At 39.9% G+C, this 19,965-nt stretch overlaps 1 protein-coding gene across 1 annotated transcript in view; it reads right to left on the bottom strand.

The window, feature by feature from the left end:
* Positions 1-13,947: 13,947 nt before the first annotated feature.
* LOC103808433 (hormonally up-regulated neu tumor-associated kinase-like) overlaps positions 13,948-19,965 on the bottom strand; it is a gene marked incomplete at its 3' end in the record, with an annotated part of 15,991 nt that continues 9,973 nt past the window's right edge. The window contains exons 5-7 of the mRNA XM_009081213.1: positions 17,906-18,033; positions 15,653-15,788; positions 13,948-14,125 (exon numbers count right to left, since the gene is read on the bottom strand). Of these exons, the coding sequence (XP_009079461.1) occupies positions 13,948-14,125; positions 15,653-15,788; positions 17,906-18,033 (442 nt within the window). The remainder of the gene's footprint in view (positions 14,126-15,652; positions 15,789-17,905; positions 18,034-19,965) is intronic.

Here is a 19,965-nt window from a genome sequence, read left to right as displayed (position 1 = left end):
ATTCCTGATGAAAATAGTGAAGTGACTGGAACATGGTTTTCTTTATCTAGAAAGTTTGTCATAACAAAACCATATCATCATCTCTATGACTCACCTGTCTCACTGGATGTATGAGGAAAGGGATGGTCTTTCAGCAATAAAACGGAGGCATTATGAACAAACCCAGTGTGTCATTTGATCTTTCATGTCCATCATGTAACACCATATCCTCTGCACCTCTCTCTGTTACCCTATGTGTAAAGGCCTGTAAATGTATGTGGCTTATATATCAATCATCTCAGGGGCAGACAAAATGTTGAGCTATTAAAGCTGATGGGAAGCAGCCAGTAGAGATGCCTTAAAAGTGCAGGGTCTCTGTGACGTAGGAATTCATGGTCCTGCTAGGAAAGGGTGTAGGCTGTCCAAGAGTGGCTGTCTGGCAGATGTATAGGCTGTGTTCTGTGAAAGAGACCTCTCAGTAATTTGAAATACTGCCATACCCACAAGGGTTTGTATGCAGAGCTTCAATGGAACGACACTGAAGGTCTGAACCAAAGGGCTCCTCCTTTGCTGGGGGAATGCTTGCTTTCCATTCTGGTCCCATTGAAGTCTACTGTAGAAACTGCTGATGTGAGTTAAGTATTTATTAACATAGAAAAGGCTTGTGTAACATAGTCCCTCATGCTTTTCATTGCCTGCTCAAGCTGCTACAATGGATGGCCGTGATACTTAAATTCTTCTTTTGTCTGAGTAAAGGAACACTCTCTTTCTGCTTTACAGAGGACTTACTTTCTAAGAAAGGATTTGTAAAAAAAAGTGGCTTTCAGTCTTCTTTCTGGCCTCAGAAGGCTGTCACAGTTACTAAATACATATGTCCCAAGCCAGAATATCTGCCTGTCTACCAGCAACTGATTAGGTTTAAGGACCTATTTGATCCTCCCTTCTACCTTTCTGAGCCTTTGATATATGCTCCAGATAAAGGCTTAAAACTCTTACTGTTGTGCTCCTGCAGAGGTCAGGAAAGCGTGCTGCCATCTATAATGTTCATGAGATGACATGAATGCTCAGTTCTCATTCCTCAGTCTGTGGAAACTCAGAGGCCAAAATACTGGATCAAGTCATCCTTGTGGCAGTGCAGTTGAGCAATCTTTGAAGAGTCTGTTCAAGGACCTTCAAATCAAACTTACTTTCACTCTTTTCTGGATGTTCATAATCTCCAGGGACTACAAAAGAATCCAGATAACCAGCTCAGTTAGCAATGTCTCCTCTGTGTAATATTGGTCCTGCTCCAGGACCCTCGTGCTCCTCAAAATCTCAACCTGAGTATGCCTTGTGGTGTTTAGCTTTATTTGTTCCCTTACCCCTCTGCCCACTCTCTGGAGTGGTAGATGTCTTAAACTCTAGGATAGCTCCTTCCTAGCTGGAAATAGCTCTTTTCTGAAAGCCTCCTCTGGCTTTCTCTTTAATGGATTAACCACAAAATATGTGTGTATAAGGAACTGGAGGCCAAACACTACAGCCAGAAGAATGGTAGATGATTCTCATTCTGGAATGCTTTATGCCAGGAGTGTTAGCAGAAATCCCAAATGTTTATTCTTAAGAAGACAATATTTCTTAAGTTCACTACCTTACATTTTTTTCTGTAGTATCTGTCTATAGAATCTGTAACCCAAAGTAATGACCAGAAGTGAAAAAGCGGTGAAAGAGAGGAAATAGTTCATTATCATTATGGTACTGAAAGATTGTAATTTCAGATAAATGAGTGAGGCAAATTCATATTACATATAGGATACATAAAATTGTAAATGCTGCTTTGCGGAAAGAAATATGTATTTATGTATTTCTCAGGCTCACTTGCAGTTTGGCAAATCCTGATTTCTTTTGAAATGGAATTTGGATGATGAATATCTCCTTAATTTATTAAGCCTTTTACATACTCCATGCTTAAAGCCTAGGGAAGTCAAAGGAGTGGATTTCCTTGGGCTGCAGGTCAAGTGGTGTAGCTTTAATACTCTTTTTACAAGGCATGAGCAAAATGCTCTTGTTTTCCCTTTCTCATTCTCTAGCTGGCACAGACAACAGGTGAACACGAGATGCTTTCTCTCATTTTGTGACCTTCTGGTTAGTGGAGTTTTGTTGTTTCATAAGCTGTAATATGAGAGGGCTGTGAGAGAATGGGTCAGTCGCTTCGTTCTATCTTCAAGCGTTTTACCCATGGTGGATGGATCAGCATGACACAGGCTATCTAATGTCAGAACTTCTGAATTATTCAGGGATTTTCAAAGGCCAAACAGACATTCCTTTACTGGCTGAATTATTAATCTTATTCATTTATGTCTTTACAGAATGATGAAATTAAAAGTGAGTATGAAAGAAGTGACATTTTTTTCATATTTTTCCAACTGTGGGTTTGATTCTGCTTCCTGATAGCTCTTTCTAAGTGTATATTTGTACTTCATCCTCAGAATTTCCTGTGGTTTGAAATACTTTTGCTGACATGAAAACAGTTGTGATTTGAAAAACAGAACAGTGTTGAAACTGGTAATACAGAAACCAGTTGAACTTATTAATATGACTCAGAAACAGGATAGAAGTAAAAGGTGCTGTTTCCTATGTATAAATGGAAAACCTATGAATTGGAGAGCTGGGAATCTCTTGTGATTGCATTGACAGACTGTGAAATAGCAGGATCCACTTATAGAGACTGACTTGAAGGACCTAAAGATCCAGTGTCAGTCCCAGCAGAGACTATGTGAAGTTAGTTTGTACAAGGAACGGCTATAGATGTCATGAAATACCTAAATGCTCCTTCCAAAACTGTCTCTTTGGAAACCTATTGTTACCTTTAAAGGGCCAGACCGGGCAGAAGAAGGGATATTCCCTTGTTTTTTAGTAAGCCACTCCTAGAAATAAGAAACCTGTATTGACTTTGCATGGCAAGGATTTGGTAGCAGGAAGGCTTCAGGAATGGCTTCTGTGAGAAGCTGCTAGAAGCTTCTCCCATGTCTGACAGAGTCAGTGCCAGTTGGCTTCAAGATGACCATCACTGGTCAAGGCTGAGCCCATCAGCAATGGCAGTAGTGCCTCTGGCAATGTAGCTGGTGAAGGGTCTAGAGCAAAAGTCTTGTCAGGAGTGGCTGAGTGAGCTGGGGGTGTTTAGCCTGGAGAAAATGAGGCTCAGGGGGGAACCACATTGCTTTCTACAACTACCTGAAAGGATGTTGCAACCAGGTGTGGGTCAGCCTCTTCTCCCAAGTAACATGTGACAGGACAAAAGGAAATGGCCTCCAGGGGAGGTTTAGGTTGGATATTATAAAAAAATTCTTCGCTGAAAGCATTGTCAAACACTGGAACAGGCTTCCCATGGAAGTGGAAGATTTGCTATCCCTAGAGGTATTTAAAAGACACATAGATGTGGCACTTAGTGTGTAATGGTGGACTTGGCAGTGCTAGGTTAACTGTTGGACTTGACAATCTTAAAGGTCTTTTCCAACCTAAACGATTCTATGATTTTATGAGTCTAGGATTTATGTTCAGAATGAAGCATTTCAGTATTGTGAAAGGAAACTGAACTGAAATTTCAGCTTACAGCTGAAACCATTTGTTTCAAACTATATGTTCAAAGAAAAAGTGTTGTTTTTTTTTAAGTGTAATTCAAAGCTTAAAACATTTTCAAGACATAAACATTTTCTAAATTCTAAGTGAATCAGATCTTCTGAGAAAAACATTATCTGGAAATCACTCAACTACCTGTAGGTTCTGAATTGCATGATGCCAGTGTTATAAACACAGCAAATGGCCCCCGGGCTGCTCATTAGCTCAGGTGTGCATGTGGGAAACTGCTGAGTTTGAGTTTCCTTGCCACTAACCCCTGTCGAGAGACCAGAGGTCCTTCTCTCCCTTCTGAAGCAGAGGGGTACAGATGCCACACTCGTATCTACTTTCCAGCCACACTCTGCTAAACTGTGCTGGGATCACCAAACATTTTTAATAGTAAGTTTCTTTCCGACCTGGATCATGCTGACCAACTAGGTTTTGGAGTGACTGCATGTGCTGTTATGTTTGACAAGACTTTAAGCTTTGGAGAAAAGCATGGGAAGAGGCATTAGCTTTTCCACCTAACTCAGTTGCAATTCCAGGTGGCACATCCAATTTGCAGCCCCACACACAAACACACACACACAGAAGACAAAGTCACACAGCATGCTTTCTTTCAGTGATGAAGCTGGCATAATAAATTCCTGCGTATGCATCCTATCCTTCCTCTCCAGCTCTTCAGCTGCAACTATGGACTTGCCCTGTAAGCCTGGTCAGCAAAAATGTACTGAGTTACAAACAGCTCTGTTATTCAGAGGTTGTTTCAGGGCTGGCTGGGAGCAGGGCTCTGCAATAGTTATTTCAGCCCAGCTGGGAGGCAGTGGAGTCTGTGTAAGCTGCCCTCACTGTGGTGGCACAGCACTTTTGCACAGGATCTGCATGAATCATGAAGAGCTCACTCCATGGATGTGGTCCCAGCACAGTGGGGGAAGGTGAGACAGAGTAAAACAGGTTTGGTCCTGCTCAGTGTAACCAAACACCATGGAACTTGTCAGATAAAAACCTTGGGTTTAGCTCATATGATTACACCTTTTGCTGCAACTCTTTCTTGCTGCTGTTCTTTGCATATCTACCTTGTATTACTTAAAAACTTTTGTGCATCTTTTACATGGGAGCTGACAGCAGCAAACATGAAGATTCCCATTGTATCCTCCCCTCTGTTGGTGTCAGTCAAGTTCAAATATGTTGAGTTTATAGGATTTAATTGCTATAAAACTTTCTGAGGACAGAAACAGGCTCAAAGCTTAGTACTGTGAAAATCTAACTGAGAAGCCTAATGCATTGAAACTGAAAGCAGATGCATGTGTTCAATAGTAAGGGGCAAACTTTGCAAAGGCACAGAGTTACAGATAGGCAGTCCTAATTAAGCTGTTAAATTTACAAAGAAAATGTATAGATTTGTTTTTCTCAGGGGAATTAGGTTGCATGGTCTCCATTAATTAGAATACACACAGTTTAAACTAATAAACAAGCAAAGAAACAAACAAAGATACGATCAGTGCCATGACTATTTTGTGTATTATAGCAATCCTCCCCAAATAATTTATTCCATCACTGGTACTGTTTGTTTAATGTAGGTTCCCAGCATAATGAAAATTGCCTGGCCAGGTTTATTTCCCTAATGAAATTCATATATACAAGTGACACAAGTTTGGGAAAACATATGTATTGATACGAAATACTTAAAATCACATCTTCTGCCCTCAGTGTCCACTTTTGTGCCTAAATTGATTGATGTTGTTCTGCTACAGTGGCATCTATTTTTCTGCATCTCTAGTGTGCTCTGCAAAATTTGTAGCCCAGTGTTTGATGAATATCAGAGGATACATAGGTTTAATCATATCATGGTTCTGTGTTTGGAGGAGTCCCATTCTAAAATTGGATTAATCTCTCCTGCCTTCCATTTCTTGCTCTCTGTTTCTGTCCATATTTGTTTCTTAATTGTCCCTTCACCCTAATTTCTTCTGATGCTCTGTGGGTGCTTCATTTATGCAAAATTTAACCTTAGAATCTCTGGGTTTTTTCCCATTCTGGTTTGGTATGGTGGACATAAAACTGGAAGATTTAAATCTGTGGTTTTAGGTATGTGTCTGAGTTGGATAAAGTTTTTCTTAGCTTTCTTGTTGAAAAAATGAATTGGGCTTTCTTTAAACTGCCTCATACTTCTTATGGTAAATGTTTGCTGTTGGGGCACGGGGAAGGCTGCTGGTTTTGAACCATTGACTATAACCAGAGGGCAGATACTTGTATGCTCCTGTGGTGTCCCCAGCAAGGAAATCTTTCTAGGTACAGTTTCTCTCTGGGCAGATTGTCGCAGCCTGGGGAAAGGTGACAACTGGGGAGAGTCGGTCATAAGGAGGTCAGTGCCTTCTTTATCAAGGTTCTTCTGTGTTGGGGTGTAAATATTGTCATCTACTGCCTTTGGAAGGTCTTTAAACCTCATGTCCTGATGAGGCAAAGGACTTCTGGTAATACTTATGTTTTCTGTCATGGACCGTGGAGGTACTTTGTTTGTACATGTCATTGCTTGGACATTTGAAGAAGGAGATTGCTTATTTTCTGGTGTGGATGGCGATTTCTCATGAAGACATGGTTTTCTGGCCTCAGTCAAGTCTTCAAAATTATTCTGATTCTCCTGAGAGTCCAAAAGTGGCTGATAAATGGGCTCACATGGCCTACTTTTTCTTGTTGATTTAGGAGGCTCAAGAGGGACCAACTCTCTGCCTGCAAACTTGGAAACTAAATAGAAAATAGAATAAATCAAATCAGCTTCTGCTGGAATGGCATTTTCAAGAAAATAATGTTAATAGCAAAGCAGTTTCATCCCATAATAAAAAAGTCAGTATTTGTAAAGGCATAAATAAAAGTAGACCCAGAGACAGAATTAAATTTTGCACCAAGTGTTTAAAGCAAATGATGATCTTCATGTAGGCAATCATCAGTTTTTGTTTGGGTGAACAGTCTTAAATGAGCACTTCAGCATAAAGTTGTCTGGCTAAATTTCAGTGACTACTACAGAATCAAAGAATCATGGAATCGCTAGGTTTGGAAGGGACCTTGGAGATCATCTAGTTCCAATCCTCCTGCCATGAGACGGGACACCTTTCAGTAGACCAGATTGCTCAGTGCTTCATCCAACCTGGCCTTGAGTACTTCCAGGGATGAGTCATCCACAACTTCTCTGGGCAACCTATCCATTTATGTCTCTGAGGATATTTAACCCATTAATTTCACCATGTCACATATTTGAATAGCTGTGGGGGTGCAATAACTAGAGCAGAAATAAATTCAGATCTGGAGTTTGATTATTCAGTACTGTGCATCTTCTATATTTTTTGAGACCATGGAAAATGGTGCCATGAATATGAGTACAAACCCTTATTGACTATAGTGACGTTGTGACACTTGCACCATGCTCACATTCATCCTGGGAATGTAAATAAATACCTTTTTTTACTCATAAATGTCTATTCTTGGAAGAGCCTTAGCAATACTAGTACCATCCTAGGGTGACTCATAGAGGAACTAACCAACACAATGACATGAAACAGTTACTCGTGATCAGTATCTGCAGAGTTCAAACTGGATCAGGTGTTCACCTGCTGATTTTTTTCACCTGATCAAAATGAAATCTATCACCACACTTGGGCCTGGGAAACAACTGCTCAAAACTTTGTAATTTTAAAACAAAATGCAAAGATATTTCTACAGTATTTTCAGGAATCATGTTCCCTTTTATCTCAGATACCCTTTTACCCTTTTGGACTAAGACACTGAGACTTATTTCAGAACAGTACCTTTTGACAAGTTCTCTTGGTTTTCCAATGTAATTACAATCTCATCTTCTTGACTAGAATCTGGCACTGCCCGGTTTAGTACAGAAGGTAATGTCCTATTGCCATAATTCCTGAGGTTTTCCAAAGTGTCCATTTCAGCCTTCTGGGAAATAATTTCTGACTCCTTATTCAACTGTTTAGTGGGATTAATATGGTGTTTTTCTACATCATTTTCCCTCTGTAAAATGATCAGACATCATTTGATTAGTATGAAACAAAGAACACCTCAAACTTTAAAACAAATCACAGCATAACATGTGCAATGGGAAATGTTTTTTTCCCACAAGCCTTAGTTACACACATCAACATTCAATCTGAGCAGACCCCATGCCAGAGGTTCTTCCTGAAATTCAGCTGTACATTGGCTGGCAGATCCTTCCTTTTACCACACAGACCATAGGGAGAAAGTTTAAATGCAAATCCACTGGAGATGACAGTGCCATCCTTGGAGAGCCCATAGCACTTCTTTTGTGGCTTATGGCTCTCAGTGTGTTAACAGATGTGTGAGGTTTTTCAGGGTACCACAGAGCTCATGCTGCAAAGCAAATGCATTACAGGTTGCTGTGAGCCACTACCCAATCCAGGAGGAAGATTATTATGGAATCATTGCTGTCTGCTGTGAGGGCAAGTAGTCAGCACAAGGCTAGAGCAGATCTGGGAAGATTTTGCAGTGGAGCTGCAGCAGGAAGACCTCCATGGAGCTGTGGTAATGGCACTGTGAATCCCAACAAGAGTGTGTGTTCCAGGACTCCTTGCTGCAGTGCTGTTACCCTAACTCCTATATGCATCTTCCATGCATGTGGGGATATGTTCCCATATGTAGGCTACTTGTCTATCCCATGATCCAAGTTTTCTGAGTCCTCACTATGGCAGCTTCATGCACACTGAGTTTCAGGTATCAAAACCTTGTGAAAATGCAAAGGCTGCACAGTGAAATAAATCCCCTACTACAGCACTAAGTCCTGTGATGAGCTGAGTGTGCTGCATCTGCCCTAGACCATTTCTCTCAGGTCTGGCACTCCTGAAATGTAGTTTCTGAAACCAAGAGAACTACCCACATGAATATTCCAGTTCAATACCAATCCTTTTTCTTTTTTTCGTTTTGCCACTTTCCATACCATCTTTGACAGACTAGCACTTCAAGGATTATCTGTAGTGAGTTTTGATCTTTTCACTGCCATCCTCACATTCTTGCTTCCAGAATCTGAGAAGGCATTTGTTTTACTATGGTATATTTATCTTTCAAGGTTTTCCTCTATTGTTTTTGCATTGCAAAGTTCTTCCCTTGTGAAAAACATGTTTTTAATCTAACATACCTTTCTAAAAAGCGGGTGGACAAAAGGCACTTTTGATAGCTTGCATGTATTTTGTAAGATAGCAGAAATGTTTGGAAACAATTGAAGGGGCCCAGACCTCCAACTTGTGGGGTCACCCCATCCTTTCTACATATTTGCAGCACCCAATCACAATTAAGGATACTATTTAAAGGTACTTATAAAAAGAAACACAATATCTTTAAGTTGACAATGTATCGCTAAAACCACACTAGATCGATTGGGAATTTGAGATGTCATAAGTATTTTAGGCTATGCAATCAAATAGTCTCCCAGGATTTTACACACTGCTAGTTAAGAAAACAAATTTTCATCTTACATTTTGCAAGCTGTCACCTTATATACAGTATATCGGAAAACTTGCCATGACTGGTTTTACTGCCAGACCTCTTAAGAGCTAATTGGTTAAGCACCTGGGCAGGAAGCTTTTTGGCAGAAATGCTATTTTCTGCAAGGACTAGCTATAAAGTTCTGGATGGCAAATTGTAATCATTAAGGCTCCCTCTTCTACAACAGAACACATAAAACGTAAATACATTGCTTGGAGAGATTACAATGCATAAAAGGACGGGCTGTGTTTTAAGTTTATCCAATGCTTATGGCTCAAATTTGAACATGGAAAGGATCTTATACTTTTTTCAGGGTAAAGCTTTCAGCAGACTTCTCTAATTGCACCCAGAAAAATGAGAATCACATCTGTTTGCATCCATCAAAACTGTTATTTGCATGTACAAATGCTAACTTGTGTATACAAGGAGATGCTGCAAATACAATGACTCACACTGATGTTTCAAACACAGGGAGTTTGTACATGAAAAGCAGTTTACAGAGGGGTTTTGTTTTCAGTTGTAGATTAGAAGTTCTGCTGAAAATTTGTCCCCAGGAAATTGTAGGGTTTTTTGGTATTGTGTAAAAAATCATAGCATATTCTGCTGCCTGGAATGAGTTGAATGCAGTGGTTTGTGAATATGTGTTTGAATTCCAAACAATGTTTTGGGCTGATTGTGTTGGTGGAAATTTTTATTGCTTGTTATTCATGAGCATTGTCATGAATGCAATTAGTTTTTCATTTGTGTTGATATTTGATATGTTCGGTTCTTTTTGGACAGAATATCCAGAAGAGGCAGATGCCAATTTTTTTAAAAATTCACTGAGAGGAGAGGAGGTTTCTAATTTGCTGCAAAATACTGGTGTATTTTTTTACCATAAATTTACTCCTTTATAAATATTAGCTCTCTGCAAATATCACTTTTCCTAGGCAGACAGGAATATGCAATAGTCTTTATGGTCCTAGACAGAAATACTGTGAAGGAATGGCAGTTTGTTTTCAGGGTACTTCATTTTACTTGTGACTGCTAGTTGTTGCTTATCTGTTTCCATAATTTAGATTTAAATTTGCACTCATTTTAGATGCAAATGCTAATTTTTGTGCTTTAATTTTATACACCCTAGTTGTCTTGTTGAGCTCAGTGAAACTATCCAAATCCTTAAAGTTAAAGCAGATGCACACATTTGCAAGATCTGCAGAGCTGAAAGGAGATTATGTGATTTAAAGATGGATCACACACTACTAGTAATAAATAGCAAATAGTTGGCATTGTGCAGAATAGAGAGAACATCTATCTATGCATTTTGAAATATCCTTGGCATAATTTGTAATACAAATATCAAATAGCCATGCTGTTGTAATTAAGCTCCAGTAACGTCAGGATCTCAACAAGATGAATAAAAAGTGGGAAATTTCCCCCTTGCACTCAGTTAACAGTTTTTATGCTTCTTCCTCAGTTTCAACTCTCTGTGTCCGGGTGGTCAAAGAAGTGCATTACAGCCTGCCAAAGAGGTGGTTGAATTTGGCCTCTTTTAGACCAAGGCAGAGAATCCTCCCCCCCACATAATGCCCTGCCAGCTGCCTCCTCAGAGAGCCGTGCCAGCACAGTATGGGCTAGGTTCCAGGGGAGCTGGGGCTGCTCTTGGCTCTGCCTCTGCCCAGAAACGTCATGCCACCCGTGTGGGGCTCCACCCTGGGATCCAAGAGATGCATTCTTTTCTTTTCCCTATATACTTTGCGTATGCTTTGGGCTAAGTTTTTCCATTGTGCAAGTATGTGCATAAAGTAGCTTTAGCTGAAGAACAGGCCAGAGCATACTGGAAAAATAAGAGCATTGATTGAATAAGAATGCCCAACTTGATTTCTTAGCCAGCCTTCCTCTCTCTTTCCTGTTTTTGTGTAAATCCCAGCCTGGCTGGGCAATATGAGTATTACTGAACATTGGAGAAACTGGCACAAAGTGGTAACAGGGATAGTTATGATTTCATAGAGCTCCTGGGGAGGAGCAATCACACAGGTTAATTGTGCAAAAGGCTTGAATAAGAAACAGTCAAGGGAGGATCTTTCATAGCTACAAATAGTTCCAGACCCTAACTACCAGCGAGAGAGAAATAGTAAGTTTGTGATAGAGAAGAATGTAAAAGGGGCTAGAGGGATGAAAATAAGAAGCAAATGATGTAAAGTGATTTATGGGGAAAGACCAGTGAGTTTACAAACACTCTTTGGCAACAGAATGATCTTTAAATTGTACTTGTAGCAGGTTTCATGTTTATGAGTTTAAAAGTAGCATTTACAAACCTTGTTCTGACAAATAAGAGGAAACCGACAAACTTTTAATGACTTGGAAAGATGGTATGATTTGGTCTGTTCTAAATTCCTAATTTCTATGTCTTAGTAACAGATATTGGAAATATTTGTGGTAGAATCCACTCTGCCAAAATTTGGCATCCAGCTTGTGCCTGTATTTCAACTTCTCAGTGAAGATGTTCCCCTAAAAGTGTGTAATTTCTCAGCAAAGTCATCAAAGGGAGATTCTTTCTGCAAATTTAAGAACTCCCCACATTGAAAATGTGAAGATTTGCAGATCAGCATTGTTTTGTGGTGCAGAAAAAAGAACTACACACCTGGGAGCTATGTGGAAAGGGACATAGGGAAGGTGTAGAAATGGGGAGTTGTGTTATGACACAATTGAACAGAACCCAGAGTGCATACTCAGTTCACATGTTAGACATGTCCCTGAGAGGTTTAGTTCAGCAAGGGGAAGTGCAAGGTCCTGCTTCTGGGAAAGAACAATTCCAGGCACCAGTATATGCTGGGGCCACCCAGCTGGAAAGCAGCTTGGAGGTCCTGGTGAACATCAAGTTGACCATGAGCATCAACAGAGAAGGTTGACAGTATCCTGGGCTGCATCAGGAGTGCTGCCAGCAGGTTGAGGAAGGTGATGCTGCCTTTCTGTTCAGCACTGGTGAGGCCACACCAGGAGTACTGTCTCCTAGGTCTGGGCTCCTCAGTGCAATAAAGATGTGGAGAGTCCAGTGAAGGGCCACAGAGATGATTAAGAGACTGGAGCATCTTTTCTGTGAGAAAAGGCTGAGAGAGCTGGGCCTGGAGAAGAGAAGGCTCAGAGGTATTTCATCAATATATACCAATATCTGAACAGAGGGTGCAAAGAGGATGGAGTCAGATTCTTTTCAGTGGTACCCAGTGACAGGACCAGAGGAAATGGGTACAAACTGCAACACAAGAGGTTCCCTCTGAACATCAGGAAACATTTGCTCATTGTGAGGGTGACCAAGTTCTGTCCAAGGTTGTCCAGGGACACTGTAGAGTGTCCATCCTTGGAGATATTCAGAAATTATCTGGACATAGTCTTGGGCAACCATCTCTAGGTGGTCCTGGTTGAGCAGGGAGGTTGAATCAGATGGCCTCCAGAGATCCCTGGTAGCTGGCCAGGCTATTTTGGGTCAGTACCAGTTTGGGTTTAAACTTTTGACTAGAAAGATGTCAACACAGACAAAGAAAATGTCAGTCATTCCTTTGTTAAACTTCCCCTCTTTTAAGGAATTTAGGAATTCAGCTTGACTCTCTGCCTCAAAAGGGCATTTTGGATGCCAGGAGTGGCAGGAAGTATGGCAGAGCCTTAATCAGCTTGCAACTTTATGTGCACAATTGCTTCCTTCTTCCACCTGGGTAGGATGCTGAAAGAGGTAATACAGGACTTGAAACACTACCACTTGCCTGGAGGGCTAGATCTCTCTGGGCTGTAAATCAGCTTGATATCCAGAGGTATAAGAAAGCTGGTCAATACCCTTCACAATATGGGTCTTTTTGAGTGAGTTACAATTTAGCAGATCCTACTTAAAGCTCTAATATGAAAAAATTCACATATGTGAAGGAAAACCTCCTCTCCCTAAGCATGCACACAAAAACTCCCCAACTCATATTTTTGAGTTATGGCTCTGCCTGCAGACACTGCACAGACCATTGCAACCCTGGGGCTGTGTGCTGGGATGCAGATCTGGATCTGCTCAAGCTCATCTGAATAATTTCTAGAGGAGTCAACTGGACCTTCTCAAAATACAGCTTCTCCGGGGCGAGGGCTTTGAATGGGAGGCTAATCGCTGATGTGTGTTGAAACTTTTCCCATCACACTTGTGTGTTAGGAGCTGGAATTTGGCTTCCTGTCTGCCTAGTTTCTGCCTGAAGCAAAATTTTTATGGCTGAGCTGTGAACCCCTTAATGGAGACGGCTGTAAAAGAAAAGCTTACAGCCTTTTTGACTAATTGTGGCCTTACCAGTGATTACCATAATTTTGTAAATTTATTTTTAAAATTTTTATCCCTTCTGATCTCAGTCCATGTCCCCGAGTGAATTGGAGCTGGAGTGCAAGCATAATATACAGTGGTAAAAATGCAAAAAAATATGCTGGGAAAAGGTTTTATGAATTTCACAGCTTCCCACTCACCTCTCCAGACTTTGGATCAAGCCCTCACAGACCAGTCAGAAAGTGGAGGGATAGTGAGGTCACTGAGATGCTAATGCTCCTTTTCCCAATGGAAAGGTAATCTTATACGTAAAGCAAAATAATTCTCAATCCCATTACAACCAACAGCCCATTAAAAAATTCATTAGTCATAAAAAAGGTATATCTATCTCTGGGAAAAAAAACCCTCATAAATTAATCACCTCTGAGAATGCCAGAATGTAGGTTTATTGAGACTGCACCCAGATCTGCAATTTCATTACTATTTTTGGTGATTTTTTCCCCATTCCATGAATAGCCACCATTTTCACATGTGCTGTGTGGCTACTGCATTGTTCCTCACAAAAATCCAGGGAATTCTTTATGCCTGTCATGATCATAATATCTTACCTGAACTCTTTTGCAGTCTCTCTGGTACCTGAGCAGTTTCTTCAGCAATAAGCAGTAAGAAGCCATGGCAGGAGAGGGTCTGTTATTTATTACAATGGTGATAACTTCTGAAAGACTGAATTCCATCATTTCTGTCATGTAGTTTAAAACAACAGGATTCAATTCACTGGGGCAAAGTCTGAAATATTAGGAAAAAGTATTTAGATGCAAATGATGCATCCAGGTACAATGTCAGAATTTACAGTAAGTGGACAACACACTTGCTGTGATGTAGGTGGAGCAGGCTAAATTGACTGTACAGGCAAATTATGATACACAGTTGTGCAATAATACTCTTGTCTGGCTATGCTAACTTCACTAGTGGGCTGAGGCTCTGTTACATCATCATTAAATATCCTATTGTTGATATAATTGATTAGTCTGAAAGGACACCCACCAGGAGTAAGTTTGAAAAATTCAAAGATGGAAACAAGCATTTTCTCATTTTAATGGAGTGTGTGTGTTTTGGTTCTCAGTACAGTAGCCTTAGTTGGATCAACAGAGAGATTGTGTGTATGCATGTACATAAAAAGATAGGAAGAATGCCAAAGGCAGGAAAATCTTGAAGGACAAAAAAGGAACTAAGGAAAGTATGGTAGGATTTTAATTTTTATATAAATCAGATCATGAAATAAAACATGTTTTTTTGTAATGATACTTGTTTTGCTTACAGGATTCTGTGAGTAGCAATGTCTAGTAAAGGTACTGTAAAAACACGTCAGCCTTGGATTCTGAGACTCCTAAGACATTTTTTCAAACTTCAGTGTGAATGAGCACAGACACATCTGAGAGGAGGGAAGGAGGGCAAAGGTAGGAGCTGCAGGCAATTCTCCAAGAAACTAACAAATTGCACATAGGTGTCTAATAGCCCTGACTGTGGCTGGCAGTGGATCACCTGGATTATGGTAGAAAAACCTGCCAAGTATCCTCCAGACACTATTGCAGATGGTGCAGATTACATAGGCCAAATTACTCTTTTTCAATTAGTGTAAAATACTGACTTTTACAGAACAATCTGGGCACAAAACATGTGACCCATGATGGGCTACTTTCAGCAGTGAAGAGGATGTAAAAGGTCCATCACTGAACTAGGTAAAGGCTTACAAAGAATTCTTTGCAGTCTCTCAGTATGAAAGATGAATAACATCTTGAAAGTTGGCAACGTTTATGTGAAGTGTCATATTGCACATATCTATTTCAAACTTTTGTAATAATCTTAAGCTGTAAAGTGCCTTACTAAGAAGAAATGGAGACCAGTTAAAGCGAGTTAAAAAGATGGATGAGAATAAAAATTATTAGAATAAAAAGAACTTCAGTATAATATAAAAATGTTGTTCCTTCAGGTGGGCATGAGAGACCTAGTTTTGCAGGAAAGGATTAGAAGAATACTGTATAGAAATTAGTGACAGCTGTGAGGCACATTGAGAACAAAATTATTGACACAATGGATATAAGCAGTTCTATAAGGATATTTCCACTTACATAAAATTTATCCATGCTTAGAAAAGCTGATGTAGTGTATTCTGAAGTAAAATTCTGTCTTTTGCAATACCCCACAACAGATAACAAAAAGCTTCTAAAACAAACAAAAATTCCTAAAAACATCTCCCTCTCAAATCTCCAATCCTGAAATACCAATCTAGAAAAGAGATGTCAAAATTGTTACCTGTTCTCATAGGTAGCAGTGTTCAGTATTTTCCTGGTGAAACCTTCATTCAACCATTTGTCTTTTATTGCTTCTTTGACTCCAGGCCTCTTAGCAGGGTCAGGCTCGAGTAAGGACTGCATGAAGTGTACAGCTCCTGTGTAGGATTCCAATGAAATGCCTTCTTTACTAGTAATATCTGATTATTTCACCAGTTCATCTTTTTCACTCTTTCAGAAACGTGGCTCCTCCACATTATAAGTCCCTCAGCTAAAATTCAGTCTCTAGGGCTTTTCTTGGAGTCTGCAGTGGTCCCATGTGGTCCCTTGTTCCCCCAAGGACACCTTTACAGGGTGGGAGGACAAGGCAAACCACACCAAGATTCATGGCAGAGACCTATGGATGCTGGTGTAGATACAGTACTGGACCTCACTTCCTAATTTGTTTGGTTTACCCGAGTGAATGCAGCCTATGACATCAACAGTAGTCTCAGCATTGTGCTCACTCAGCATTTGGTCAGGGCTCTGAGAAGGGGCACTTCAGTGCCAGCTGACTGCCCAGGAGTTATGTTCCCCACACTCTGTAAGGAATTTACAGAGCCAATTGTATTGATAAAACTCTCTGTAACGAGGGAGGGAGATGGACCCATGTGCTCAGATGATGTGACGTGTTTTGGCTTCCTGGAGTTGGGACAGAGAAAGCTCTAACATTCCCATAAGTCAGTCAGCTCCAACACTACATTAAGTCCCTCTCTCTTTTTGGCTTCTTGGGAAAACGTTACTGAATTCTTCCATATTCCTTGGGGATGTTTCGAAATGAGCAGAATGGCAAGTGAGCATTAAACTAGGAACATACTGCTCCTTTCACTTGTAATCTCCTTCAGAAGAATTTAGACCAAAAGTATGCAAAGCTTGTTTACTATTGCTCTGTCACTAAATTCCCAATGGGCAAATGAACAATGGAGTTATCTGCAATCTTCTACTAACTGTGTGAGCTTTGCAGAAAAGCAGAGATAATGCATTTATTAGTAGAAGTTATAACCATAATATAAATAAGAAAAATTAGAAATATAATAATTGCAGCTATGGAGGGATTGTACAAAAATGAAGCTGCTATCTGGCAACCAGTCTCCAAAGAAAGAGAAATGAGAGACTAATGTACAAACATTCTTGTCAGCAATGGTTGACATCCTCATACTATTTACTAAGGGAGAGAAAGAAATTCAATCATCACATTATCTTAATATTGTAAGTCCAGACTAGATCCAGCCAGCTTAGTCTGGAACTGTCTGCTGCTCCCCAGTGCTTGTCTGCAGGCAGCCTCTGAAGCTAATCTTGGTTCCTAGGCTCACTCTTGCCTAACACCATAGCAATGCTGCACAAGAGGATGGAGAGATCTGAACTCATGCTGGTAGGCAGCTGAGCAAAACACGTCTGTCTCATTCTGCTCTGCTTTCTGACTTGGTCAGTGAAAGCTGCACAATAACAGCTGTGAGATGGGACCTAAGCCTGTGATGATCAAGATGCTAGTTCAGGTGGAGAGAAAATAGGGGTTAAAGCCAGAGGTGTATAGGAATCATTGTAAAACAGCAGAATTTTGGGACTTTGAGGAAGTAAATTTTGGACAGCTCACCCAGAGTATATATACACCAATGTGACTTCTGGGGTTTAGAGCCATGGGCTGTAATTCAGGTTAGAACTATTGAAAACTGTCTTTCCCAGTTGTCCTAAAAGACTCCATAGACTGTACCTATTAATGACCATCGGTAAAATTAATTGAAAAATGCATTTGAGTTCTTTCTCATGAAAAATATGGGCAGACTCTTCACAAAAATAGCCCTCCCATTTCTTTAACAATCTCAGTGTTGTGGGCTCTGTCAGTAGCCAAAAGATAAGGTCTTCAGCAAAAAATATCTAAGGTTTTGATAACTTATTTCTGGGAAAAACAGGAAAGAATGCCTGGCTATGACACACAGCATGGGACATGCTAAACACGACAGTGTTCTCATCTACTGCACAGCTGCTCCACTAAATGTAAAAGCAATGTACATTTTATTCCCCCTGTAAACGAGAACCAAGAATAGTGGTCTTTTAAAGAGACAACAATGTTATTTTCCTACTAGCCTGAGATAAAGATATATTGCCTTAGTCTCAAAAAAGTTTTTTTCTAAATGCAAGCAAAGCAACCTCTTATTTTCCAGAAGATTGCCTTATTGCTAAACGGGTTAGAAAGTTTTTACATCAATATTCATTAAAAAAAGTTGAAGTGCTTTACCAGGGGAGATATCTGATGGAATAGGACTGATTTCTCCAATTAACATCTTTTGATGCAGTTGTTTGATATTAAAAGGTTCCACAGTGAAAGGTAATGTGCCAGTTAGCATAGCAAACATGCTGACACCTCTGCCAAAGAAAAAGACAAACATCAGAGCTCAATATAATACATAAATACTTAAATAATTACTTATTTTAAAATCTCACAAAGCTATGAGTCAGTTTTCAGAGATTTGCCCTCAGCATCAAGAATGAAGCTGCAAATTGCCTCTAAGCAGCATTTTGTTCTGAATACACATCTTAAGCCTTTTTTCTTTGTGTAAATGCCATTTTATCTAGCAAAAAATGTTGAGTGAAGTGTGTATAAAATAGAGTGTACAGTGAGTGAGTGGAAAGCCTGCAGTGTTGAAAGTGGAAACCTGCTGTTTATTTTAAAAATAAGCTTTTTGGAGTGGCAGTGTAATGTACCCAGCCCATCAGAATAAAGCATTTTGGTTTGGAGGCTGAGTGACAACACAGAACTGGGACTGATGCAATAGATCTTGTTCCAAATAGTAATTCAGTTCTTCTTGCTTTGCTCAAATTGCTAAATTAGGTGTGACTTATGCCTAGAAGGCATTCATTTGGTAACAGCTTGCTGTTGGCTAAAGACTTAGAACTTTAACTCTTGCAAAAGACTAACAGTCTGCTAGCAGTGATCAGCAAGCTTTGTGATGGTTTGCCATTCAGTCTGGAGAAGTAACAACATTTGGAAAACTTGCTTAGCTGTCCTGAGTCTGTGAACTGGGAGGTTAACTTGAACACTCTTCGTGGTTCTTCCTTGCTCCAACTGAACTGCACCACAACAGCTTTTCACTGTAGAATGAATCATAGAGTCGTAGAATGGTTAGGGTTGGAAGGGACCTTAAAGATCATCTAGTTCCAACCCCTCTGCTGTGAGCAGGGACACCTTTCACTAGACCAGATTGCTCAGAGCTCCCTCCAAACAATCCTTTACCATTTCTCTCTGAACTCAGCAGAAACAGTTAATTTTAGAAGTTCAGGCAATTCTAATTTAATTGACCTGGTTGGTACATTAGTGCAGATGATGCTGATATTATCTGTGAAATAAATCTGGTGTGCACAACTACAACTTTTATTAATGTTTACAAATAGTTGAAAAACCATGAGAAGATGGTGGCACCTTTTTCTAAATGTTGCATTAGATTATATTTGAACCACTGACCTATGGGATAAATGCTTTTTATTACTCTCGACTAGAACTTATCTTGTCTCACTTTAATCATCTAAACCCTAGGTATCAATAGTTATCCATGGAAAGAGACAGGCTTCTCCAAGAGACATTCATCACACCTGATGTTATACAGCTGTTTTAGGCTACAGTTAAGTGTCTCGAGATGAACTATCTCCATGCACTGGCAATAATAATAGGACACTGACTGCCTGGTATAACCCAGTTGCCTGGTTGTTAAATGGCTAAATTTAGGTGAGATCAATCACTTTTCACTTTACGAAACCTTCTGATAAATCTAGTCCTTGAATGTAATGATTTCCAAAACGTTTTGATTAATCCTATGAGTAAAAAAGACCCCAGAAATGCAAATGAAAGATGCTACAATGAAACAACATTGAGTTGGCTGAAGTAGTAAGGAATTTTGTTCTACAGTACATAACAGCATGTAGATTAAATGTAGCTGGAGTGAGAGAAGGGCCCCTGAATACTTTCTGATGAGAGGGAGTAACATACAGTGCAAGTGGATGTTTAATGTCATTACAACATTAAATACATTTTTCTTTGTAACACTACAAACACTGCCATACATTTTAAATTGCTGGTGATGATATACATGACTGCTGCCTTAAACTAGCAATAGTTCTTTTCATCAGCCTTGTGGATGGGGAAATTGCAAAGGCATGGGAATTTGGGGAATAGATGGAGCTACTGTCCTAAAATCTCTTTTAAAATCTTATGCACAAATTGTAGCTACTTAGCAGTAACACACTTGGTAGCTAATTGTATATGGAATCTGATGGTATGTTAACTTAAATGTTTATTAACTA

This window comes from Acanthisitta chloris, unplaced genomic scaffold (genome assembly GCF_000695815.1).
Source record: "Acanthisitta chloris isolate BGI_N310 unplaced genomic scaffold, ASM69581v1 scaffold17808, whole genome shotgun sequence".
Taxonomy (NCBI): Eukaryota; Metazoa; Chordata; class Aves; order Passeriformes; family Acanthisittidae; genus Acanthisitta; species Acanthisitta chloris.
The sequence above is the reverse complement of the archived record's forward strand: the minus strand, read 5'-3'. Positions and strand labels throughout refer to the sequence as shown.